At 43.0% G+C, this 27,842-nt stretch overlaps 1 protein-coding gene across 1 annotated transcript in view; it reads left to right on the top strand.

Annotated features, from left to right (window-relative positions):
* The window catches only part of MYO19 (myosin XIX), an 833,713-nt gene that overhangs the window by 651,211 nt on the left and 154,660 nt on the right, over positions 1-27,842 (top strand). Inside the window, exon 18 of the mRNA XM_044285692.1 lies at positions 5,010-5,080. Coding sequence (XP_044141627.1) covers positions 5,010-5,080 — 71 coding nt within the window. The remainder of the gene's footprint in view (positions 1-5,009; positions 5,081-27,842) is intronic.

Here is a 27,842-nt window from a genome sequence, read left to right as displayed (position 1 = left end):
ATGTGTGCAATCAGTTTTATCACTGACCCCACACATTACCCTGGGTCTCTGTTTAAAAAAAAAAATAGAAACCGAGTGACTATTGTGCCTGCTGTGCTTGCAAGTGAGCTCCATTTTTAAATACTGGACTTGTACGGCATCTGTAGTTTTAACCGACAGCACACGCTCCAGGACGTACATCGCCTCCCCCTAGTGAGGATCTGGGGAGCCAGATGTAGTGTGCAGCAACTTCTTTACTCCTGAGAGGTACGAGCCTGCCGCACATTACCTCCTATTGTGGCAGGGCTCAGTAGGAAAGCTAATGCATTGGTGTCTGAGAGAAGCGATCTAATGACTGCTTGTTCAAGTTACAGAAAATAATGCACTATAATAATAGATGCAAGCATAACATATGGACTAATCCCTCACTCTATTGATAAAATCTGAGACACTTTGTCAATACATTTTGATCAAAACACATCTAAGCCCACCTACCAAGCGACAAGGTGGTCTCAGTTCAGGCGGGTCTAACGCTGAACCTGCCTATGCATTTATGTTCAGGAGCGCAGACCCCACACATATAGTGTGTTGCTCCTAGTTACCTCCATGTGCAGCAGTAACCGGTGGGAGGAGGAGCACACACAGCTATATGTATCACCTTAATCAAGGTCGCCTATTAGGGCTCTTTCACACCTGCGTTCTTGTCTTCTGGCATAGAGTTCCGTCGTCGGGGCTCTATGCCGGAAGAATCCTGATCAGTTTTATCCTAATGCATTCTGAATGGAGTGAAGGATGTCTTCAGTTCCGGAACGTTTTTTGGCCGGAGAAAATACCGCAGCATGCTGCGCTTTTTGCTCCGGCCAAAAATCCTGAAGACTTGCCGCAAGGCCGGATCCGGAATTAATGCTCATTGAAAAGGCATTGATCCGGATCCGGCCTTAGGCTAAACGTCGTTTCGGCGCATTGCCGGATCCAACGTTTAGCTTTTTTAGAGTGGTTACCATGGCTGCCGGGACGCTAAAGTCCTGGCAGCCATGGTAAAGTGTAGCGGGGAGAGGAAAAGCAGCATACTTACCGTCCGTGCGGCTCCCGGGGCGCTCCAGAGTGACGTCAGGGCGCCCCAGGTGCATGGATGACGTGATCGCATGGCACGCCATCCATGCACATGGGGCGCTCTGACGTCATTCTGGAGCGCCCCGGGAGCCGTGCGGACTGTAAGTATGCTGCTCCCCCGCTCCCCGCTCCTACTATGGCAACCAGGACTTTAATAGCGTCCTGGCTGCCATAGTAACACTGAAAGCATTTTGAAGACGGATCAGTCTTCAAATGCTTTCAGTACACTTGCGTTTTTCCGGATCCGGCGTGTAATTCCGGCAAGTGGAGTACACGCCGGGTCCGGACAACGCAAGTGTGAAAGAGGCCTTAGATTGGTGGGGCAAAAGTGCACATGAATACTACTCCCAAAACAGGAGCGTATTCACAAATGAAGGTGCCACTCCTTCAAGACAAGTTAAACAAATCACAGAAAAAAAAATATAAAACATCCTGCACGATATGATAATGAATGTTGCACATGTTCATGGCTACTTTTTTACAGTCACAGAAAATAATGCACTATATTTATAGATGCAAGCATAACATATGGACTAAGCCCTCACTCTATTGTTAAAATCTGAGACAGTTGGTCAATAAATTTTGATCAAAACACATCTATGGAGGTAACTAGGAGCAACACGCTATATGTGTGGGGTCTGCGCTCATGAACATAAATGCATAACGGCATAGGCAGGTTTAGCGTAGGACCCGACTGAACTGAGACCTTGGTAGGTGAGCTTAGATGTGTTTTTGTCGAAATGTATTAACCAAGTGTCTCAGATTTTATCAATCTAGTGAGGGCTTAGTCCATATGTTATGCTTGTATCTATTATTATAGTGCATTATTTTCTGAGACTGTATAAATTTAGCAATATACATCCGCAACACAGTGGGGGGGGGGTAACAGGCCAATTGACTCCCCCCCCCCCCCCCCCCGAGCTGGTGGCAGGGCCGGGGCACAGGGAGATGAGCGCTCATCTCCAGTCATCTGTATCGCGTGTCCTCAGCGTGTCTCTGTCCATTTCTTCCTCTGATAGGCTGCCGGCCTAGTGTCTGCGGCCTATCAGAGGCCGGCACAGGCGCCTGAGCCATACAGCGCGGGACACAGGAAGAGGCCTGCATCGCATCGCTGACATGGAGGTAAGTATGTGTTGTTTTTTATTTTTTTTATATATATATATATATATATATATATATATACAATACTATTACTGTCACGGGGGGGGGGGCTGTTATTACTGGCACAGGGGGGGACTGTTATTGCTGGCACTGGGGGGGGCTGTTATTACTGGCGGGGGGGCTGTTATTAGTGGCACAGGGGGGCTGTTACTGGCACATGGGGGCTGTTATTGCTGGCACGGGGGGGTTGTTATTACTGGCACAGGGGGCTGTTAGTAATACTGGCAGAGGGGGGCTGTTATTAATACTGGCATAGGGGGGCTGTTATTAATACTGGCACATGGGGGGCTGTTATTAATACTGGCACATGGGGGACTGTTAATACTGGCACATGATTGGGGGCACTATAGGGGCATCTACTGAGGCCACAAAGAAGGGGTATTTTATATGGGCGCTCTGTGCAGTACAATTTTATACTGGGACACATTATGGTGGGTACTATGGGGAAGGGGGAGAGGAGTACTATGGGGTCATCTATGGGCGGCACTAAGAAGGGGTATTTTATACTTGCAAATTATGGGGGACACTAAGGGCATCTACTGGAGCGTTTTATACTGGTACATTATGGGGGGCACTAGGAGGAAGGAGGGTGTGGCGCACTATGGGGGCATTTACTAGGGGCACTATATAGGGGTATTTTATACTGGCACATTATGGGGCACTAGAGGGACATTAGCTCAACTGGGGGCATTACAAGGGGGCATTTTTTTCACTGTCACATTATAAGGAGAATTATTTCTACTGGGGGGGACATTATGGTGGGCTTTATTACTCCCCCGTGGTATGACCCCCTAGTAGCAGCACCAGCCTCTTCCTGCCCATTCTCCAAATCCTTATTATGAAATCTTTCTCATTAGGATAAAACACAACATCAGCTCTGCCGAGCCCCCGGCCAAAGTGTTGAAGTGGTGTCCGAGATCCCCAAGGGCCAAGTCAAGTAATTGTAAGTTTTCATGTGAAATATGTTTGTTATACACATATAGCCTACACTGTGCCACACATTATACAGTATACCGCTACACTGTGTAGTCTGTTCTATAAGCATCATTGTTTTATGGTGACGGACAGAAAATAATCTGAAAGTGGCCCCTCCCGAGACCAGGCTCTGGATCCGCCACTGCCGCAACATTCATTATCGTGCAGGATGGTTTTTTTTTTTTTTTTTTTTCGTGATTTGCTTTGCTTGTTAAAGTTCCCGAGGGGAACTTTTAAAAAGTTTTAATAAAAGAAAAATGAAAAGTTTTTTAAAAAATATTTAAAAAATATAAACATTCATATCACCCCCTTTTCCACAAAATAAAAAAACCATAAACAATAAAAAAAATATTAACATCATGGGCATCGCCACGTGCAAAAACGCTGGTACTATTAAAAGATGTAAATATTTATCCCTTACGGAAAAAGGCGAAATGGAAAAAAAGTCCAAATGGCCACAAAAAAATGAGTATAAAGTAATCAAAGATTCAAACAAACCCCAAAATAGTATCATTGAAAAGTACAGATCACCCCACAAAACATTTGCCCTTACATAGTTCAATACAAATAACTACAACAAAAGTTATAGGGGTCAGAATATGGCGATGCAAAGCAAGAAGTTAATATTTTTTCATTATTAAAATGCAAGAAAAGCATACATATGTGGTATCATTGTAATCGTACTGACCTGGAGCAAGAAAGTGACAGGTCCATTTTACCACATAGGAATTTTTTTGTTATTTTTTTTTTTATTCCTCCCCATTTGGATTTTTTTTTCCTCTTCCCACTACATTGTATGCAACTGAACATGGTGCCATTGGTAAGTACAACTTGTCTAGCAAAATGAAAAAGTTATGGCTTTGTGAAGGCTGGAAGTTAAAAACGTAAAATTGCCTGGTCCTGAAAGGGTTATTAACTGTAGTATAACTATGCTTTAAAAATGCGTACTGACAACAATGGCTGCTTGACACACTTGACTAAGTCTGACTCCTATCTCTAATATCAATCAGTTTATTGTAAACGAATTAAACTATTCTCTTCTCACTATTAAACACTCTCTATTTATTCTATGTTTTACTGCATCTTTGACATCTTCTATGTGTATCCCCAGAAAGCAGCAGCATTTCCAGGTTGGGATGTTTTATATTTTCTATGACTGACACACCCATAGTGACTCATAGTTGGCTGTATTCGAGTGAAGGCATTATGGGATAGATCACTGGGTGTCACGACCAATCACTGACCCTGTTGTGCCTGGGGTCAGAAGGTCACAGCGGGTGGCTATGCACTCTGTTTCTGAAGGGATCGCTCCATGACCTAATGGTGAGAATAGATTCTGGTCCGGGTTTTCCTGCTTAGGTTTGCGATCCTTCTGATTTATAGAATTGCAGCTGCCATTTTAAAGATTCATGTGGGACTAACCCCAAAAGTTTCAGATGCACTGAAATCCGAAGCTTCTGGGAAGTTCATAATAATTCCATATTATGGTAAATCAATCTACTCATCTCTATTTGCGACTCATGAAGAGTTCTTTTAGAGTAGATGATTTAGCAGCTTCCTCTACATGCTCACAGCGGATTAGCCTTTGATGCAATAGTGAATGTAATTTTTAAAATCCCTCTTTGTGAATGATTTTTAAAGTGGAACTTTTCGCAACTAGACCCCATACAATCAATTACCCCTAAATATTACTTTCTGAAAAACAGTTGAATACAGGTGAAAAAAAACCTGTGATCTTTATGTGTAGTGTTCCTAACACGCTGTATATTTGTTTGGTTTAGGTATTCCGTCAGCTAGAAGCATGTGGCATTGTGGAAACCATTCATATAAGTGCAGCAGGCTTCCCAATCAGGTAATCCTATCTTTGCATTAGGACTTAAATAGATATTTCTCTGGCCAAACACATTACATTGCTGCCAGCTGAACACACGTTCGACCGACCGCTCTATCCTGACTAAGCATGCATGTATCTTGAATGCGGAAAAACCTCTGGCAGCTGCTTATCTCTCTGAAAACAAAAGGATTGGTCATTTGAAATCTAGATGATGCCAGGCAAATGTCGGGGGTGCACCCAACAATGTCTATGGCCAACTTTATGATTTAATCAAGTAAAGGGTTTTTTGTATAATGAAAAGTGATTAAATTTTTCCAATACACCGTATTTTTTACTTTATAATATGCACCAAACTATAAGATGCACACAAGGTTTAGACACCAGAAGATTAGAAAAAATATATTTCCCCTTTGAAGAGAATGTGATTTATTGAAGTGGACAGGTCAAGGTCAGTAACTTACATAATAGAAACCACCCATAAATGACCCCATTTTGGAAACTACACCCCTCAAGGTATTAAAAACTGATTTTACAAACTTTGTTAACCCTTTAGGGTATTTTAGCAGATTTTCCATTTTAATCCATTTTTTCCAGTAACAAAGCAAGGGTTAACAGCCAAACAAAACTCTATATTTATTACCCTGATTCTGAAACACCCCATATGTGGTCGTAAACTGCTGTACGGGTGCAGAAGGAAAGAAACGCCATATGGTTTTTGGAGGGCAGATTTCACTGGGATAATTTTAAGTTGCCATGCCACATTTGAAGACCTCCTGATGCACCGCTAGAGTAGAATTTTTTTTTTTAAATGACCCCATTTTGGAAACTACGGGATAAGGTGGCAGGTTTTTTTTAGCATGATTTTAGGGTGCTTATGATTTTTAGTTGCTCTATTACACTTTTTGTGAGGCTAGGTAACAAAAGAAAGCTGTTTTAGCACCGTTTTCATTTTTTGTTATTTGCAATGTTCATCTGACAGGTTAGATCATGTGGTATTTTTATAGCGCAGGTTGTTATGGACGTGACAATACCAAATATGTTTGTTTCAGTTTTACATAATACAACATTTTTGAAAAAAAAATCTTTTTTTCGTGTCTCCACATTTTTGGGCGATTTTCTTAAGTAGGGTCTCCTTTTTTGCGGGATGAGTTGACGGTTTGACTGGTCCTATTTTAGGGTGCATATGACTTTCTGATCGCTTGGTATTACACTTTTTGTGATGTAAGGTGACAAAAAATAGCTTATTTTACCCAGTTTTTATTGAATTTTTTTTACAGTGCCCACCCAAGTGGTTAGTTCATGTGATATTTTTATAGAGCAGGTTGTTACTGACGTGGCAATACCTAATATGTATACACTTTTTTTATTTATTTAAGTTTTACACAATAAAAGCGTTTTTGAAACAAAATCATGTTTTAGTGTCTCCATATTCTGAGGGCCATAGTTTTTTTATTTTTTGCCCAATTATTATATGTAGGGGCTCATTTTTTGAGATGAGGTGACCGTTTGATTGGTACTATTTTGGGAAGCGTACACCTTTTTGATCACTTGGTGTTGCAGTTTTTGTGATTTAAGGTGACAAAAAATGATTTTTTCAGCACAGTTTTTATTTTCCTACGGCGTTCAGGTGAGGGGGCGGATCTTGTGATATTGTTTATAGAGCCCGTTGTTACGGACGTGGCAATACCCAATTTGCCTGGTTTTATTTTATTTTTCTATTTTGTTTAACAATTTTATTTGTGAGAATTTTTTTTTTTTTTTACTTGAAACTTTATTTTTTTATCATGAAAAACACTTTTTTGGGTCGTCCCACTCTGGGACTTCAACTTCTGGGGTCTGATCCTCTCTGCAATTCATTACAGTACAACCTTATTGTAATGCATTGGCTGTGAGCTTTTATGCCGACAGCCTGCCTGTGAGTCCCAGCCTAAGGGGTTGGATCTCAAAGGCTTCCTGTCACGAATAGTTCCAAGGGGAGGGACACCAGAAAGATCACAGAAGGGAGAAGACAAAGAACTAGGCCTCAAGGCTAGGGAAAGGGGAAAGGTCACCTCCTAGGAAACCCCTAGATCTGGCCCTGACTCCTGTCAGTATGTATAGACCCTGAAGGTGGGAAAATACATACGCCGGAATCTAAACTCTAGGAGCCCTGAGATACCCTATAGGTAGTGAAAGGGAATGAGACTACTGGTTCCTTCCCAGGTGAACAAACAAGCATCTCCCTGAGGCCTAGTAACAACAAGCACAAGGGAACAACCAAATACAAAGAGCAGTACAACTTAACTTATAGAAAATGGATGAGCAGGAACACAGGTAAGGTCCACACACCAACTCTTCTAAATCCAAGCAGAGAATATCAACCACATTTTATGAAGTGTGAAACCAAACCATATAGGGAAGCAGTAATTACCACCAGCTGCACCTGACAAGAGATGTTGTCATTACCAAACAGCAAGTTAAAGAGACTGTCAGTTAACCTCACGTGCAGTCAGTCTCTCCAATCTTCTAACCTCTGTCACAGAAGGTACAGTGACACTTCTGTAGAAGGCAAGCCCCGATGCCTGTTGAAGGCATCGGGCTTGCCTTCTCTGCCATCGGGCCCCCGCCACTGCAGAGGGCACCAATACCCTCCACAATCCCTCTGCATGCCGTGGTCAGCTTTGACCGCGGAATACAAGGGGTTAATACACCGGCATCTGTGTTTTCACCAATGCCGTCCTATGTAGCAGGACCCCGGCTGTCAGTGATTGCCGGGTCCGTGCCGCTGATCGGGTGGGCGCAGCTCCTGCACCTGCCTGGTCAGCCCGCTGTACCTGTACGGCACTGGTCCTTAAGTCACGTTCACCAGCGCGATACATGTATGCCGAGGGTCCTCTACGAGTTAATAAAAACACACATTTCCCTGCACTAATGCGGGCTTTATTGTTTTCCTGTTCTGGCTCCTCCCATTGATGACATCATCAAAGGTCCTTTAAGTACAACTTATCCATGTGATTCTGGTTACATAATGTACTTTGTGTTTGTTTGTGCTAAATTTGAGTCTATATATTTCACCTTTAGTTATAAAAACAAAATCCAACTTTACAGAAAATCCACTACAAAAATTCCAAAACCCACTTTTTTAAGGACATCTCTTTGTGGGGCCTGCATAGTAGAAACCACCCATAAATAACACGATTTTAGAACCTGCACCCTTAAAGTTATTCAAAACTGATCATTCAAATTTTGTTAACCCTTTAGGTGTTTCACACAAGAATGAAAGGAAAATTAAGGTGAATTTTCAAAATGTCCTTTTTTTTGCATATTTTCCATTTTAAACTATTTTTTTCACTTGTCATGTAGCAAGGGTTAACAGCCAAACAAAACTGAATATTTATTACCCTTATTTTTTCATTTACAGAAACATATATGGTCGTAAACTGCTGTATGGGCACACGGCAGGGCACAGAAGGGAAGGAGCAACATATGGGTTTTGGAGAGCAGATGTCCCTGGGATAATTTTAACTTTTTACCATGTTTCTTTAGAAGTCCCCTTGATACAACCCTACAGTAGAAACTCCCAAAATGTAACCCCGTTTTGAAAACTAGAGGATGAGGCGACAGTTTTATTGCTACTATTTTGGGGTACATGTGTTTTTTGATCACTCAATATTATACTTTTTGTGAACCTAGGTAACCAAAAATGGCTGTTCTGGCACACTTTTTATTTTTTTATTTTTACTGGGTTCACCTGACAGGATAGGTCATGTGTTATTTTTATAGAGACGATCGTTACGGGCTCGACAATGCCAAATATATGTATTTTTATTTTCTTTATGTCAGTTTTACATAATTTTGTCATTAATAATTTTTGAAAATAAATCATGTTTTTGTGTCTGTATATTGAAAGCCATATTTTTTAATTTTTCCTCTGAGTTTCTTGTGTAGGGGCTCGTTTTTCACGGGAAGAGTGCACATTTTTATTGGTACTATTTTTGGGTACATATGATTTTCATCAGTCAAAACAAAAAATGGCTGTTTTTACAGTTTTATTTTTATTTTTTTCACGACGGGGGTAGATCATGTGATATTTTTATAGAGCAGTTCATTACGGATGTGATGATGCAGAATATGTCTACATTTTTCACATTTATTTCAGTTTTTTGGATGGTCTCATTTTTTTTTGCAGGATGAGGTGATGGTTTGATTGGTACCATGGTACCACTCTTTTTGTGCGGGGAAAAAGTCTGTTTTTATTTATAATTTTTTTTACATGTTCCCCTGACGGTGTGGCTCATGTTATATTTTAATAGAGCCGATGTAGTTCCCAGGAGCAGGGATATTTGTGGACATTTGCCCGTTTCCCCTTTGCAAAATTATAAACTTCTTTAATTCACTTGAAAGGGTTAACATGCACTGTTTAATACTGTGTAATTGCATTTTATATGTTGTGATTAGGGATGAGAGAATCGACTTTGGATGAAACATCCAAAGTCAATTTGCATAAAACTTTGTTCTAATACTGGACCTCCGTACAGTATTAGAATGTATTGGCTCCGATGAGACAAAATTATTGCTTCACGAAGTCTCGCAAGACTTTGCGCAATAACTTCATAAATTAATTTGTATTGTAAAAAAACAATTCCCTAATTCTCCACTCCTGCTGAATCTTAAAGATGTGTATTCAGGGGGAGGTGAGTTCATTTGTGAAACTTTTGAAGGGCTGGTGGATGAAATTTGTAGATGACAATAGGGAACATGTGAATAATCCGATACTGTTCTGGGAGACTGCTAAACAGTTTTGAGGGGTAGATTGATGGCATATGTCTCCTCCATAAGGAAGATAGTTAGGGCACAGTATGAGAGGGCGAGTGGATGTTTGAGGGATGTTTACAGTGACTTTCTCTTGGCCCAGACCCAGATAGCTAAAGAACGGGTCTCAGCTAAGAGAGACTTTGACGCGTGGGCAGAGAAACTTGAACTATCATAGCAGTCCCACCTGGATGCCCGTCTTCACAGATTTGGCAACACGTCTGGGAAGTTGCTGGCCTCTTTCGCCAGGGGGAGACGTCCACTAAATCATATACAGGCAGTGAGGAGGGGTGACGGGACCACAGCAGATTAATACGTTATTTGGACAATATATGGCTGAATTTGATCAAAACGCTGGTGATAGTGTAGAAGAGGGGAAGGCCTTTTTGGAGCGAATTTCCTTGCCAGCTTTAACAGAAGAGCAGTTGGACACCTTAAACGCCCCTTGACGGCAGTGGAAATAAAGGCTATTATTAAATCCTTTCCATCTAGTAAGGCCCCCGGCCCCGATGGGTGTGCGTCTGACTTTTATAAAGCTATGGACGCCCAGGTGGTGCCGTATCTTACTTCCCTCTATTTTTGTCTGGTTTAGGGGAGTTTACTGCCTGAACAAATTAATACGGCCCATATAACATTACTTCATAAGGCTGCTAAAGACCCAGAAAGCCTGACCTCTTATAGGCCGATTTCATTGATAAATCATGACCTTAAAATATTGTCAAAATTGTTAGCCAATAGGTTGACAGCTGTTCTTCCCGCTCTGATTTCCCCAGTGCAAGTGGGTTTCATTAAAAGGTCGGGCTGCAGTTACAAATTTACGTAAGGTACTGTTGGCCCTTTCAGTGGCGGGGACCCCGGAGTACCGGGGGCAGGACCCAGCCATTCTCTCTTTAAATGCCGAAAAGGCCTTTAATAGTATTAACTGGAAATGGCTGGGTCTTACCCTGGACTCTGTGGGCATCAAGGGGACGTTTCTAACATTTCTAGATGGTCTATATTTAAGTCCGAGGGCAAGGGTCTGTACAGGAGGTTACCTGTCTGACTCTTTTTTTGTTGCAAAGGGGAACTTGGCAGGGCTGCCCCCTGTCTCCTCTCTTGTTTGACTTGGCGATAGAGCCACTGTCACGATGGTTAGACTTGGAGGAGCTATTTGAGGGTATGCGGGTGGGGAGGAAGCAGTTGTGTGCGGCTCTATTCGCCGACGACATTTTACTGTTTATGGCCAACCCTTCGAGGGACATAGGTAAGGTCATCGAGGCATTGGAAGATTTTGGCTCTCTTTATGGACTTAAAATTAATAGGTCCAAGAGCGAGTTCCTCTTCTTGAAGGGTGGGGGGCAGCGGGAGACAGGGAGTAGACTGGATGATATACCAATAGCTCACTCTCACATAACTTACTTAGGTATAAAAGTAGGGGTTACTCTTGAATCCATATATAGACTTAACTATGACCCCTTAAAAGCTAAGATTGTCAGGGACCTTCAAAGATGGCATGATCTTCCACTGACGTTATTGGGGCGCAATCATCTTATTAAGATGATGTCAGTTTCTAAATTGCTTTACCCTATGCAGACTATCCCCATATTGTTGAAGCACAAGGATGTTTATAAAATAACTAAAGCATTCACAACCTTCTTGTGGCATGGGAAGAGGCAGAGGATACCAGTATGTTCTCTAATGAAGGAGATTGAACAAGGTGGGATAGCCTTTCCCGATATTAGGGGATTTAATTTGGCCTGCATGGCAAGACATGTATGTGACTGGATTAATGGATCTAGCTATTATTCAGCCCTTGCATTAGAGCAGAAATTCTGTGCTCCCTGGTCTCCGGTGGCGTTGTTACATGCGAGGTTGCAGGTGATTCCTGTGTGGATCAAGCAGTCTATGCTGTTCAAAGATAAGATAGCTACGTGGAGAATTCACTGGAAAAAATACTGGCTATCTTATAGGATCTCCAAACATCTTCCTTTGTGGGACAATCCCTAATTTGCGCAGGGTAGAACGAATAGATCGTTTGAGGAATGGAGACGAAAGGGGATTTTGCAAACACCTACTTCATGACACGGATCCTAGATGGCTGATGGGAGGGGAATTGATTGAAAAGTTTTCTTTATCGTCCTTTCAGACTATCCAATGGTCCCAGATAAAGGAGGCCGTGATGAGTCAGCTGGTGTTGGTACAAAAGGAGGTTCGTAGGAATATTTTGTATAAAATCCTGGATTTAGGGGGTGATCTACACCGACATGAGGAGAGAGAACGGGATAAGTGATAGGAGTAAGAGTTTTGGGAAATGGGCTGTGCAGATAAATGATATTGACATTGAACAAAAGATATTGAAAGGGTGGGAAACGGTCAGGAGACATGTCATCAATGAGTCATGGAGAGACACTCAGGTCAGATTTATGTATAGGGCCATATATGTCTTTAATATCCCCCCACATCCAGCTAAACCAGACCGAATAACAAACTGTCCGAAGTGTGGTACGGGATACACCGACTTATTTCATGGTATTTGGACATGCCCGTATAGCAGGCGATTGTGGTGGGGGATTTGGTCCGGAGGTTCTGAGGAAGGGAGTTTACATTGACCCCCCAATTGTATTTATTTCACTATGAAGATGGTGAGTTTGGTTGAGGAGGTCTACCCCACTTATTTCATACTATATGTATGATAGTAAAACGAAGTGTCTTACAAAAATGGCTTCAGGGAGATGCAGCGGGTTGCAGTTCATAATAGAACAATTAAAAAATGTATTTTATATGGAAAGATTGAATATGGAATCTTATATGGAAAGATTGAATATATTTGAGGGCCTTTTATGGGACTACATACAGGAGTATGCAGGATTACGGGATAACATACAGAATTATGTACAAGATTAATATAATAAGTGATAGCCAACATGGTTTTAGCTGTCAGACTAACCTGATTTTGTTTTTATAAGGAGGTGAGTAGATACCTGGGCAGAGGGAAGGCTGTCGATATTGTATTTTTGGACTTTGCCAAGGCGTTTGATACTGTCCCACATGGACGACTTATGGGTAAATTGAGTTCTATTGGTTTAGAAAATATAATTTGTAATTGGATTGAAAATTGGCTTCACAATCCTATCAGAGTTGTGGTCAATAATTCCTACTAGTGGTCACTCCCTACGCCTAGAGAAAAAATGATTCAGTCATAAGAAGCGAAAAGCATTCTTTACAGTAAGGTTTATGAATCTCTGGAATAGCCTGCCACAGAAGCTGGTCACAGCAAATACAGTAGATGGCTTCAAAAAAGTTTTAGATGACTTTTTAATTCAAAATAACATTGAAGCCTTTGACAGTGTATAGAAATCTTGTTCTACACACTAGTGGCGTACATAGAAATCATAGGGCCCCAGGGCAAAATTCAGAATTGGGCCTCCTCCATTCCCACAGTAAGGCCTCATTCACATTTTCGTGTCTGTTTGACGTTAAAACAACCATGTTTCACCAGTGAAAATGTCTGTGAAGGATCCTAGTTTAGTCCTTGTGTTTTAATTTTTTGCCTGTCACATGTCATCCATATTCCACAGACAACGGTCAGATGAAAATTAATTTCTAGAGCATCATTGAAAAATGGACCAAAAACGGATGCCATACATGTTATGTCCGTGATTTTCACAGACTCTTAGACATCAATGGATGTGTCAATGAAACACATTAAAATCAATCGGTATTTGTGCAGTCTGCAGAACGTACGGACTGCACACGTTCGTGAAAATGTGAATGAGGCCTAAAAAGTACAATTATTGCAGTAACCTAATAAGAATGTTATGGATACATTTTATGGGGCACATTTATAAAGCCCCCTGTGCTGGCGGTGGTTCCACTGACATTATGAAGAGGCGCCAGCCTCTCTGTAATTTTGGCGCATCCAGCACCAGTTCTAAATGTAAGACAGCTTTCCGCGCTGTCTTACATTTAGACAATTTTCTACGCCCATCCCCGCCCACGCCACGCCTACAATTTTACACCTGGCGTGAGTGGGGAAAAGTCACACATAATGGCGTAACTAACTGCGCTGCCATCTGTGCCTGAAATATGCCTAATTTAGGCATATTTCTGTATAGTACTTTTGTTACATGAGCATGCTGCATCTAAAGGGTTAAAATGGCAGAATTGGCGTTTGCTCCAGTCCTGCCAACTTATCCTGTGTGTCAGCTATAGGTTATACCTGATAACAACAGTTGATGGCACAGGCTCAACTCCTGAGCCTGTGCCATCACTGTGCTACACATCTAGGTAGCATTCCCTGCCTCTCAGTGTCCTATTAGAAATAGGATATTACTAATAAGGCAATAAAGGGCAGGGACTGACCATTTAACAGGGTCTACGGGGGGGATCGTTAACCACTTTCCGACCGCCCATTGACTATAAACGTCTTTGTTTAGAAAATCCAGATGCCGCTCCCTTCCACAATTAGGGTGTTACTGTATTCCGGAGAATGTGGGTAGCAAATTGGGGGGGGGGGAGATATTCCCCCGTATCTTTTGTGAGAAATAAAGTTTGGGCCTAAAGCACCATTTTCTTGTAAAAAAATAAAAATTAGATTTTTCATTCTCACACCCAAGTATAAAAAATTATATGAAACAGCAGTTCAGTGAAGTGCTTGCTACACCCCTTAAAAATTCCTAGGGTGGTGTCGTTTACAAAATGTGGTCACTTTTTGGGGGTTTTCACTGTGGGGTTACCTCAGGGCCTCTTCAAATTCAACATGGTGCCCAAAGACCATTCCAGCAAAATCCCTGCCCTCCAAAACCATATGGCACTTCACCACTTCAGCTCCCCTAGCTTAAGCACCCTTAATGACCAGACCACTTTTTACAATTCTGCACTACACTACTTTCACGGTTTATTCCTCGGTCATGCAACTTAACACCCAAATAAATTTTACCTCCTTTTCTTCTCACTAATAGAGCTTTCATTTGGTGGTATTTCATTGCTACAAAAATTATATTCTACCGCCACTTACAGTACAGATGTGGTGGTATCTATTTACACCCAAAATATACGGATACATTTTTTGTAAACTGGATTCTTTAAAACATAACCTTTACTTGGTCATTTAAAATATATTTCACACTGGGTGAGAGACAAAAATAACAAAAAACAACCTCCACTATATCACATACAACCAATGAATACGTGAAAAAATGGGTGGATCTCACCTCATCCGAACAGGATCCACGATCGCAGAGGGTGGTCCTGGCAGTTGGTGGTGCCTGAGACCGGTGTGACCAGGGTGCTGAGTTCGTGATGGCAGTATTGACCTCCTACTTAGCCCTATTCTGGCTTTCCTGCCTACCTAGGGGTAGGGGGCTGTTTTTATCACCTGCCTACCACACATGGAGCACCCGCCCCGACAGGGGCGACCCCACACCGAACCTTACCCTCGGTATGGGTCTAGTGTTCTATATAACCCTATTACAATGCCCTACATGCCATGTTTCCGTCTTTCATTACAGACATCATCAGGGGACTTCACGTGTATTCAAGGGTGATCAGAGATCAGGGTGGTTTTAGCCTCCAATCAACTACAAATAAAATTACAGACATACACTCAGTATGGGTCACATATACTATTGAGCAATGCATTCAATTCTAAGTCAACTCAGTGCACTTACTCAGAGATCAGGGTGGTTTTCGCCTCCAATCAGTAGGATAGTTGGTGACTCTTATCCTCACTGGAACATGGGAAGTGTCCCATGTCAGTACATGTCTCACCCAAACTAGCAATGGTCTGGGTGAGCAATGGGTGGTGTTACTTGCCTCCTCTTATCCCTCTCCTCCCGGTCAGTATCCGCCCCCTTTGATCAGTTGTCTCACCTGTCCGAGTCTGTTAGGACGCATGTTGCTCCACGTGGAACGCACGCCGCTCGCGTGCGTTCCACCAGACCGGAAGTTCAAGTCACATGGTACGGGCTGGCCGGAAGTGAGGTAAGGACCTGCGCCTGAGCGTTGCTCGTTGCATAGCAACCCCTAGGCTCAGAGCGCACGGCCCAAATACAAAGCAATTGATAGCTTGCCTTATTTTTTACTTATGCTCAATCGCATTACGGATTTCAAATTAGCAGGACCGCCCAACACACGCCACTTTGCTCTGAATATCTGACGTCTGTTAGGTCAAGTATGTTTTTTCCTTTAGTGTAAGTTTACTCAAACCGGAGCTCTAACAGATTAGATATAATTAGCCCCATTGGTTCTTCTAGCGAGGTTCAACATCGGCTCCCGCGCGCTCGTTTTTAAGGGCACGCAGGATCCAAGGGGGAGACCTGCCAGATACTTCCATATAACTAACCCCGTTGGTTATTCTTGCAGGGTTCACCGTCAGATCCTGCCCGTCCTTGTCTACGGGCATACTAGGTCCAAGGGGAAAGAAAGACCCACCGGACTACAAAGTCACTATTTCCGCCTTGTCTGTGTCCTCCGTCAGACCACACATGCTTGCATATACATAGGGGAGCACATGAAGTCAGAGGGAGACACAGGCATGATATAGCCCTCTATGGCGACACAAGTCATTTTGAGATAAAATCGTTCCCTGGATCGCGGATACCCAGTAGGTGTATTGACACCGGAATATCAGATGGCCCTGAATAAGGATAGAGCGTCTCTTTTATCTCCACCAGTAGACACCCCCACGTATGGTAGCTCTAGTGAAAGCAGAGAGATCCGCTTCATTAGTACCTACAATGGGTGCTCCTCGGCAATCAGAGACATTATATCCAAACACTGGCATGTGCTCCTAATGGATTCTGACATCTGCAAAGCGGTAAAGGCGCGCCCCAGTATCACGTATAGACGCGGTAGAAGCATCCGGGACATGATGGTACACAGCCACTACACACCAATACCCCAGAAAAAAACATGGCTCGAGAGGGGTATTAGTGGCAATTTTAAATGCGGAAGATGTGTAGCGTGCCCCTTCATGACCAAAGCAAGGTCATTTAGAAGCAATAATACCGGCAAAATATATACCATCAAGGATATCATCAACTGTAGAAGCACAGGTCTAGTCTATAAAATCACATGCGAATGTGGAAAAGAATACGTGGGGAAGACAGGCAGAGAACTAAGGAGAAGAATTGGAGAGCATCTAGGTGATGTAAGAAATGGCAGAGATACATCGGTGGCACGCCACGTGAACACCGAACACGACGGCAGACTCGACTGCCTTTCTTTTATGGGAATCAAATTAATCAAACCAGGAATGAGACGAGGGGACTTTGATAGGAGAATCCTACAATGCGAAGCGAAATGGATCTTTTATCTCAAAACAGTTCACCCGTCGGGTTTAAATGAACAACAAAACTTCTGCTGCTTTTTATAATAATTTTTTATGACTTGTGTCGCCATAGAGGGCTATATCATGCCTGTGTCTCCCTCTGACTTCATGTGCTCCCCTATGTATATGCAAGCATGTGTGGTCTGACGGAGGACACAGACAAGGCGGAAATAGTGACTTTGTAGTCCGGTGGGTCTTTCTTTCCCCTTGGACCTAGTATGCCCGTAGACAAGGACGGGCAGGATCTGACGGTGAACCCTGCAAGAATAACCAACGGGGTTAGTTATATGGAAGTATCTGGCAGGTCTCCCCCTTGGATCCTGCGTGCCCTTAAAAACGAGCGCGCGGGACCCGATGTTGAACCTCGCTAGAAGAACCAATGGGGCTAATTATATCTAATCTGTTAGAGCTCCGGTTTGAGTAAACTTACACTAAAGGAAAAAACATACTTGACCTAACAGACGTCAGATATTCAGAGCAAAGTGGCGTGTGTTGGGCGGTCCTGCTAATTTGAAATCCGTAATGCGATTGAGCATAAGTAAAAAATAAGGCAAGCTATCAATTGCTTTGTATTTGGGCCGTGCGCTCTGAGCCTAGGGGTTGCTATGCAACGAGCAACGCTCAGGCGCAGGTCCTTACCTCACTTCCGGCCAGCCCGTACCATGTGACTTGAACTTCCGGTCTGGTGGAACGCACGCGAGCGGCGTGCGTTCCACGTGGAGCAACATGCGTCCTAACAGACTCGGACAGGTGAGACAACTGATCAAGGGGGGCGATACTGACCGGGAGGAGCGGGATAAGAGGAGGCAAGTAACACCACCCATTGCTCACCCAGACCATTGCTAGTTTGGGTGAGACATGTACTGACATGGGACACTTCCCATGTTCCAGTGAGGATAAGAGTCACCAACTATCCTACTGATTGGAGGCGAAAACCACCCTGATCTCTGAGTAAGTGCACTGAGTTGACTTAGAATTGAATGCATTGCTCAATAGTATATGTGACCCATACTGAGTGTATGTCTGTAATTTTATTTGTAGTTGATTGGAGGCTAAAACCACCCTGATCTCTGATCACCCTTGAATACATGTGAAGTCCCCTGATGATGTCTGTAATGAAAGACGGAAACATGGCATGTAGGGCATTGTAATAGGGTTATATAGAACACTAGACCCATACCGAGGGTAAGGTTCGGTGTGGGGTCGCCCCTGTCGGGGCGGGTGCTCCATGTGTGGTAGGCAGGTGATAAGAACAGCCCCCTACCCCTAGGTAGGCAGGAAAGCCAGAATAGGGCTAAGTAGGAGGTCAATACTGCCATCACGAACTCAGCACCCTGGTCACACCGGTCTCAGGCACCACCAACTGCCAGGACCACCCTCTGCGATCGTGGATCCTGCTCGGATGAGGTGAGATCCACCCATTTTTTCACGTATTCATTGGTTGTATGTGATATAGTGGAGGTTGTTTTTTGTTATTTTTGTCTCTCACCCAGTGTGAAATATATTCAAAATGACCAAGTAAAGGTTATGTTTTAAAGAATCCAGTTTACAAAAAATTTATCGGTATTTCATTGCTGCTGACATTTTTACTTTTTTTGTTATTAATCAAAATTTACCGAAATGATTGCAAAAAAATGACATTTTTCACTTTCAGTTGTAAATTTTTTTTAAAAACACAACATCTATATATAAATTGTTTTCAAAATTTATTGTTCTACATGTCTTTGATAAAAAAAAAAAAATGTTTGGGTAAAAAAAATGGTTTGGGTAAAAGTTACAGCGTTTACAAACTATGGTACAAAAATGTGAATTTCCGCTTTTTGAAGCAGCTCTGACTTTCTGAGCACCTGTCATGTTTCCTGAGGTTCTACAATGCCCAGATAGTAGATAAAACCCACAAATGACCCCATTTCGGAAAGTAGACACCCTAAGGTATTCGCTGATGGGCATAGTGAGTTCATAGAACTTTTTATTTTTTGTCACAAGTTAGCGGAAAATGATGATTTCTTTTTTTTTTTTCTTACAAAGTCTCATATTCCACTAACTTGTGACAAAAAATAAAAACTTCCATGAACTCACTATGCCCATCATGAAATACCTTGGGGTGTCTTCTTTCCAAAATGGGGTCACTTGTGGGGTAGTTATACTGCCCTGACATTTTAGGGGCCCTAATGTGTGAGAAGTAGTTTGAAATCAAAATGTGTAAAAAATGCCCTCTTAAATCCTAAAGGTGCTCTTTGGAATGTGGGCCCCTTTGCCCACCTAGGCTGCAAAAAAGTGTCAAATATGTGGTATCGCCGTACTCAGGAGAAGTTGGGCAATGTGTTTTGGGGTGTCATTTTACATATACCCATGCTGGGTGAGATAAATATCTTGGTCAAATGCCAACTTTGTATAAAAAAAATGGGAAAAGTTGTCTATTGCCGAGATATTTCTCTCACCCAGCATGGGTATATGTAATACCAGCCACCTGGTTATGGTTGGCTTTATGAGTTGTAACATGCAGAAAGATGTGTCTGTATTTCCGCGTGTAGTACTGACTAATTGCCGGGGTCCAGTAATCAGAAGGACATAATATTACTTCAGTGGTCTCTCCACCAACCTTTTAGATGGTAAATCTACGGGGCCAGTCCATATATAATTCTGAACCAATGACACTGCCGTCTTTAAAGCAGTGTTTTCTGTCAGCGTGCGGCGTCCGATGGCATCCGGGCATCTGCAACATTACAGAGCCTAATGGTGGGCCTAATATATAAAGTGCAGTGTTACAGTGTAGGAGTGGGTGCTAGTGTCTGTCTTAGCTGTTCTACCATCTTCCTTTATTCAGCTTATTGGGGTTTGGATGCTGTTCACACGCTTGACCTCCTGAGAGCTATTAAAGGGGCCTGATGCGAGATGAAAACTCAGCTTCCCATCTAGTCGCACAGTCTGTAATTTGCCAAGGGGTTTACTTAATATTATGACTCCACATGTGTTTTGCAAGATTAATTCAAAGTAGATTGGAATTTTTCCATAGATATGCCATTTCAGTGCCCAATATTTTATGCCCAGCTTGTGCCATTGTGAAAAGTAAGCCCACTTATTAAACACCCAACCTGTGGCCCTAATTTTTTATCTGGACATACAACAGGGCTCAGCAGTAAAAGACCACCATGTGTATTTGAGGTCCAATGTGGTGATGTACGCATCTTGTGCTGACAACTGTAGAGGCTCTAGGGTGAAATAGTAAATTAAACCCCTTAGAAGTGACCACATTTTGGAAAGTATGCACCTCAATGGGGAAGGTGCAGCTGTGTTGGGTGAGGAGATAGCTAGAAGGTTGGAGAAGCGTTTAAACTAGGGACTAAGGGGAAGGGTAATTACATTGTAGAAGGGGAAGATTGAGACCTGGGGCTAGGTAATAGGGGAAACTGGGGGTGGGATGGAGGGAGGGACTAGAACATTTCATAAGGATAGGTGTAGGGTAAGAAATATCTGGTGAACTGGAATTGTTAATGTCCGAGGAGGACTATAACATAGTGGGAATAACTGAGACATGTTTGGATGATAGCTAACATACTGGGTTTTAGTCTGTTTAGAAAGGATTATGAAAACCAAAATATGTATACATAGAAATACAAGACAAAAAGAAATCATTTGAATTGCTAAACAGGAATGTAGTGATGAAGCATTGAGAAGCTATAAGGAAACAAATTGAATGTGTAAAGACAGATAAAAGTGGCCATGTTGGAGACAGAGAGATTCATTGCCGAAGAACCACCCCTAAATGTCTTCAGTTGTATAAATGATAATAAGTTTAACCCAGCGAGTGTTGGCCCATTGCAGAGTGATGAGGGAGATGTTGGAGAAAGCAAAGCTGTTAATTATTTTTTCTGCACTGTATTCACCGAGAAAAATGAACTGTCAGAGGAAATGCAGAGTGTCTAAATAAACTGCCCATTAAAAGGGGTCTTTCTGACCCAGGAAGAAGTGCAGCAGCATCAAAAAGAGTAAAATAGATAAATTACCCGGTCCAGATGGCATACACCCCTGTATCCTAAGAGAATTAAGTAGTGTAATAGACAGACCTTTTTTCAGATATTTAAGGACTCTATATTGACAGGGACTGTTCCACAGGATTGGAGTATAGCAAATGTGTTGCCAGTATTCAAAAAGGGGTCAAAAACGAATCTTGGAAACTATAGGCCGGTAAGTCTAATATCTGTCATGCATTAACTGTTGAAAGATTTTCTAAGAGATGATATTCTGGAATATCTCCATGAAAATAAGCAAATAACGCCATATCGGCATGGCTTCATGACGGATCAGTCCTGCGAAACTAGTTTAATCGGTTTCTATGAGGAGATACGTTCTAGACTTGACTGTGGCAATTCAATGGATGTCATATATCTTGACTTCTCCAAAGCATTTGATACTGTACCATGTAAAAAGTTTGTATATAAACTGAAAATGCTTGGGCTGGGAGAAAATATGTCTATGTGGGTAAGTAACTGACTCAGCGATAGAAAACAGAGGGTGGTTGTTAAATGGGTTGTCTCACCTCATAAAGTCATAGTTATTGTGCGTATATGATATTTTTATTCACTTTCTAACGTACTTCTATTTTCTATATGGCTTCTCTTCCCTGTTTTCTTTCATTATACCTTCCTTTAGACCCTGCTCGTCCCTAGGGGTTAAGGCCCCTGCTGTAATGCACTTGCGGTGGCCGCGCTTGCGCACTTGGAGAGAACTATCCAGCCTTTTTGGTGGCCGGGAATCGCGGGAGCTAGCATATGCGCATTCGCTCCCGTCCCCGGCCACCTCGTATGTACTCTTGGATTAGCCCCCGTCCTTGGCCACCTCGTATGTATTCTTGGATTAGCTCCTGTCCCTGGCCACCTCGTATGTATTCTAGGATTATCTCCTGTCCCTGGCTACCTCATTCTGCATTGCATCCCTGAAGCTGTTCTGTACAGTTATGCCAGGAGGCTAAATAGTACCTGCTGTCGTCTTGTGAAAGATGACTGTAGGAAAACTTCAGGTCTGACCTGAAGGTTTTCTACAGCAGCTGGCGGAGCAATCTCCTGGTAATTTTATCAGGAGACAGACTTTACCACTTGCTGGTACCCGCTGTTATCTCTATTAGCAAATATATAGAGATAACAGTGTGCAGTGAGCGCAAGGTGACACAAACCCCCTTAAGGTACATACTCAGATTGGGTCACCGTCACCAGAGTGATACTTCAGGGGTCAATATTCTCAAATATTTTTTATTAATGGTCTTGTAGAAGGCTTGCACAGTAAAATATTTTTTTTAGCAGATGTCACTACACTGTGTAAAGTAATAAACAAGGGGGGGGGGGGCGTGGCTTGGCATCCGAGCGTGATGGCCACATGAATCTTCAGCTCCTGCACATAGCGACCTTCACAGTGTGGTCCCCCTTCCTTCTTTCTCCCTTTTTTGGCAAACTGTGCCCAAAGCCTCTTCACGATGCCTAGAGGCAAGAGAGCCCACACTAAACAGGGCATGCTCGATTTTTACTTTGATAAAGACACGGGCACCGCGCTTACGGTTACATTACAGTCTCAACCATCGCCGCCATCTTCTGAGACAGTGCCCACGTCTCCTCCGCAATTGCAGCGTGATGCCTCCCGGCTTCAGAACAACTCTCTCCACTCACCTCAATGCCTCACGTCTGTAGCCAGGAACTCTGCGAGCAGTGAATCAGACCGGTTGTCCCCATCCCCAGACCACACGGGAGTGAAGACGCCATCTTCACCTGACACGAGGATCCTGGAAAAGCAAAGGCCTAGATTACAGCCTGCCGCATCAGAGGAGTTGAGCCCCGCGCCCCTGCTACCTACCCTATACCCTCCATACTACAGAGGTTCCCCACATCTAAACAGCCCGTCTGTCAACCTTCAGAAGGACATGCTCTCCACAAGGACTTCTCTTCTTTACTAGTCCCTCTCCAATCCTCATCTCAGGCCTAGATGTCATCTCAGGCCTAGTCTTGCACGTGGAGACCAAAACTGGAGAATTTGCTATATCCCATAATCAACTTATCGATAACCATGAAGAAATGTCAGCGGATATTAATCGTATAAAGACCAAATTCAATGACCTAGAGGATCGCTCTAGGCTAAATAATATGTTTCGGGGGATACTGGAAGATATTGGGCCCTCTGACTTCATGGCCTACCTGCAGACCCTTATGCAAAAACTCCTGGTGTTCTGTTCTGCCCGAGACTTAATCATAGATCGGGCTCATAGGATCCCTAGACCCCGACACCTGCCAGAGACTACACCTAGAGACACATTGGCTCGGATTCACTTCTTCCAGACTAATGAAGCTGCCCTGTCGGCTGCTCGTCAGCTAGCTTAGATGCCGGCACCCTACCAGTCAGTGAAATTATACACAGACCTGTCTGCAGCTACATTGCAACAGAGGCGTCTGCTGGCTCCTGTTACTATAGCCCTAAGAAAGCACAAAATTGCATACGAGTGGGACTTCCCTTTAAAGCTTTTGCTCACCTACAACGGTAAACACCACAGTATTGCCTCCGTGGAAGAAGGCTGCCGCCTGTTGGGACCGTGGAGTATATCTTTACCATCTACAGATGAGATCTTCCAATCTCCTCCACCACATTTGATCTTTGAGTGGCACACAGTTGGTGCTAGGAGGGGTACCAAACATTGACTTTTAGATTCATTTTATTGTGCTCTGGAGTCTACTCTTAGTGCTCAGCATCAATCAGGACTTTTCTTCCCCTGAAGTCCTTTTTGACCGGTTTGAGTGTCTTTCTCCACTCCGGTTTTGAGCTTTTTTTTATTTTTTTTATTCTATTTGCTCTAACGTTCCCTTTTAATGTTCTATATTTACTTTTACCATACTGTCTCAGATGATTGTGTTGCACAGAAGGTGGGAGGCGTGGTCAGACTATCGCATTGTGCCCTCCCTGGTTTAGCTGGAGATCTTTGCTTTTCAGTTATTTCCCATGGTTCTTAAATTTGTTTCTCTGAATGCTAAAGGACTTAACAGCCTACAAAAACTATCCTATTTGTAGTCTGAGGCTTTACATCTTAAGGGTCATATACTCTTCGTACAAGAATCCCACATTGTTAGTAAGGGTGCCTATAGGATCCACATCTATGGTCTATTCAGACCCTAAATTCCCTGTAGGGGTCCCTAACTGAAAATAAAATATTTCTTTATTAGTTATTATTTAAAATAAATGAACCAAACAACTATAGAAAACTATTAAAATTATCAGTGTCTGATGGAGGGTACAATTGGAGTGTATGAATGTATTTGCCTTTGTCACATGTAGCCACTGTGGAGTGCAATGCCTCCCATTCATTTATATGGGGTATAGCTGCACTTACAAGCCTCTGCTAATACTTTGTTTGTGCATTCATACAATGTGATGGCAGTTTGGGCGCTCCTATTAAGATCCTTTTATCGTTCGGCCTTTATATTCAGGCTGGACAACAATGAAACAATGTTGCTAGGTTTGTATATACTTTTGAATCTGCCACTAGTCTGCTCAATTCACTTGTCTCTAGGCTACACTCTACACTTTTGTGCTACTGACTGCTCTATTTCATCCATAGAAGTCACTGTTCGCGCTAAACCGCTCATGTGGCATGCTCAATTCCACTCCTCAATGTCTGGTGCTGTCTCTGCAGCGTACTCTTTTTTACTAGTCCCTAACATTTCAGGCACTGTTTAAAATACAGGACGTCATACCACCCCTCCCGACATGTTTCGCCACGCTCACTGGCTTTGTCAGGGGATGTGGGGTATGAGGTCCACATACCCCACATCCCCTGACGAAGCCAGTGAGCGTGGCGAAACATGTCGGGAGGGGTGGTATGACGTCCTGTATTTTAAACAGTGCCTGAAATGTTAGGGACTAGTAAAAAAGAGTACGCTGCAGAGACAGCACCAGACATTGAGGAGTGGAATTGAGCATGCCACATGAGCGGTTTAGCACGAACAGTGACTTCTATGGATGAAATAGAGCAGTCAGTAGCACAAAAGTGTAGAGTGTAGCCTAGAGACAAGTGAATTGAGCAGACTAGTGGCAGATTCAAAAGTATACACAAACCTAGCAACATTGTTTCATTGTTGTCCAGCCTGAATATAAAGGCCGAACGATAAAAGGATCTTAACCCCTTAAGGACACATGACGTATCGGTACGGCATGTTTCCCGAGTCCTTAAGGACACATGACGTACCGGTACGTCATGTGTTGTTCCGATCACTGCCGTGCGGCCGGCTGTGATCGGAACAAGGTGCCTGCTCAAATCATTGAGCAGGCACCTCGGCTAAATGCGCGGGGGGGTCCCGTGACCCCCCCATGTCCGCGATCGCAACAAACCGCAGGTCAATTCAGACCTGCGGTTTGTTGCGCTTTCTGCAGTTTCTGATCGCTGCGGTCCCTGACCGCGGCGATCAGAAACTTTAGTGTGGCGAAAATATATATTTATCACCCCCCCTGCACCTCTGAATGATTTTAGCCCGGTGGGAGGTGCAGGGGGGGTGTTGCGGGCGGTGGGGGCGGTGCGGGAGGCGGGCGGTGCGGCAGGCGGGATCGCGATCCCCCGCCCACCTCCTATTGCGTAATCGTTGGTTTCTAGTGGATATACCAGGGTGCCAGCACATTGCTGGCACCCTGGTATAAACGGCTGACATCGGTGATGCGATGTCAGCCGTTTAACCCTTTCCATACAGCGGTCCGTACGGACCGCTGTATGGAAAAAGTTAACAGTAAGAGGGAGCTCCCTCCCTCTCCGATCGGGGGGCTGCAGTGCCTTTGCAGCCCCCCGATGGAGAGGGAGAGAGCCCCCAGACAGCCCCCCCAGAGCCCCGTCCTTACCCTGCCCCGTCTGCGCAGTTCTGACCATAACTGAGCAGACGGGGAAGGTTCCCATGGCAACAGGACGCCTCTCAGGCGTCCTGCTGTCCATGGTGCTGAACAGATCTGTGCTGAAAGCATAGATCTGTTCAGTGTAAGTAAAATATAGTACAGTGCAATATATATTGTACTGTACTGTATTATACAGACATCAGACCCACTGGATCTTCAAGAACCAAGTGGGTCTGGGTCAAAAAAAAAGTGAAAAAAAGGTAAAAATCAAAAAACACATTTAACACATGTTTGGTATCGCAGCGTCCGTAACGACCTGATCTATAAAACGGTCATGTTACTTTACCCGAACGGTGAACGCCATAAAAATAAAAAATAAAAAACTATGATTAAATTGAAATTTTGTCCACCTTACTTCCCAAAAAAAGGTAATAAAAGTGATCAAAAAAGTCGCATGTACGCCAAAATTGTAACAATCAAACCGTCATCTCATCCCGCAAAAAATGAGACCCTACTTAAGATAATCGCCCAAAAACTGAAAAAACTATGGCTCTTAGACTATGGAAACACTAAAACATCATTTTTTTTGTTTCAAAAATGAAATCATTGTGTAAAACTTACATAAATAAAAAAAAAGTATACATATTAGGTATCGCCGCGTCCGTATCGACCGGCTCTATAAAAATATCACATGACCTAACCCCTCAGGTGACCACCGTAAAAAAATAAAAATAAAAACGGTGTAAAAAAAGCCATTTTTTGTCATCTTACGTCACAAAAAGTGTAATAGCAAGCGATCAAAAAGTCATATGCACCCCAAAATAGTGCCAATCAAACCGTCATCTCATCCCGCAAAAAATGAGACCCTACTTAAGATAATCACCCAAAAACTGAAAAAACAATGGCTCTTAGACTATGGAGACACTAAAACATTTTTTTTGTTTTAAAAATGAAATCATTGTGTAAAACGTACATAAATAAAAAAAATTGTATACATATTAGGTATCGCCGCGTCCGTGACAACCTGCTCTATAAAATTACCACATGATCTAACCTGTCAGATGAATGTTGTAAATAAAAAAATAAAAAACGCTGCCAAAAAAGCTATTTCTTGTTACCTTGCCGCACAAAAAGTGTAATATAGAGCAACCAAAAATCATATGTACCCTAAACTAGTACCAACAAAACTGCCACCCTATCCCGTAGTTTCTAAAATGGGGTCACTTTTTTGGAGTTTCTACTCTAGGGGTGCATCAGGGGGGCTTCAAATGGGACATGGTGTAAAAAAAAACAGTCCAGCAAAACCTGCCTTCCAAAAACCGTATGGCATTCCTTTCCTTCTGCGCCCTGCCGTGTGCCCGTACAGCGGTTTACGACCACATATGGGGTGTTTCTGTAAACTACAGAATCAGGGCCATAAATAATGAGTTTTGTTTGGCTGTTAACCCTTGCTTTGTAACTGGAAAAAAAAAATTAAAATGGAAAATCTGCCAAAAAAGTGAAATTTTGAAATTGTATCTCTATTTTCCATTAAATCTTGTGCAACACCTAAAGGGTTAACAAAGTTTGTAAAATCCGTTTTGAATACCTTGAGGGGTGTAGTTTCTTAGATGGGGTCACTTTTATGGAGTTTATAATCTGGGGGTGCATCAGGGGGGCTTCAAATGGGACTTGGTGTCAAAAAAACGGTCCATAAAAATCAGCCCTCCAAAAAACAAACGGCGCACCTTTCCCTCTACGCCCCGCTGTGTGGCCGTACAGTAGTTTACGCCCACATATGGGGTGTTTCTGTAAACAGCAGAGTCAGGGCAATAAAGATACAGTCTT

Source organism: Bufo gargarizans, chromosome 3, assembly GCF_014858855.1.
Source record: "Bufo gargarizans isolate SCDJY-AF-19 chromosome 3, ASM1485885v1, whole genome shotgun sequence".
Lineage (NCBI taxonomy): Eukaryota > Metazoa > Chordata > Amphibia > Anura > Bufonidae > Bufo > Bufo gargarizans.
Note: the sequence above shows the minus strand (reverse complement) of the source record. Positions and strands in the feature narration are given on the sequence as shown.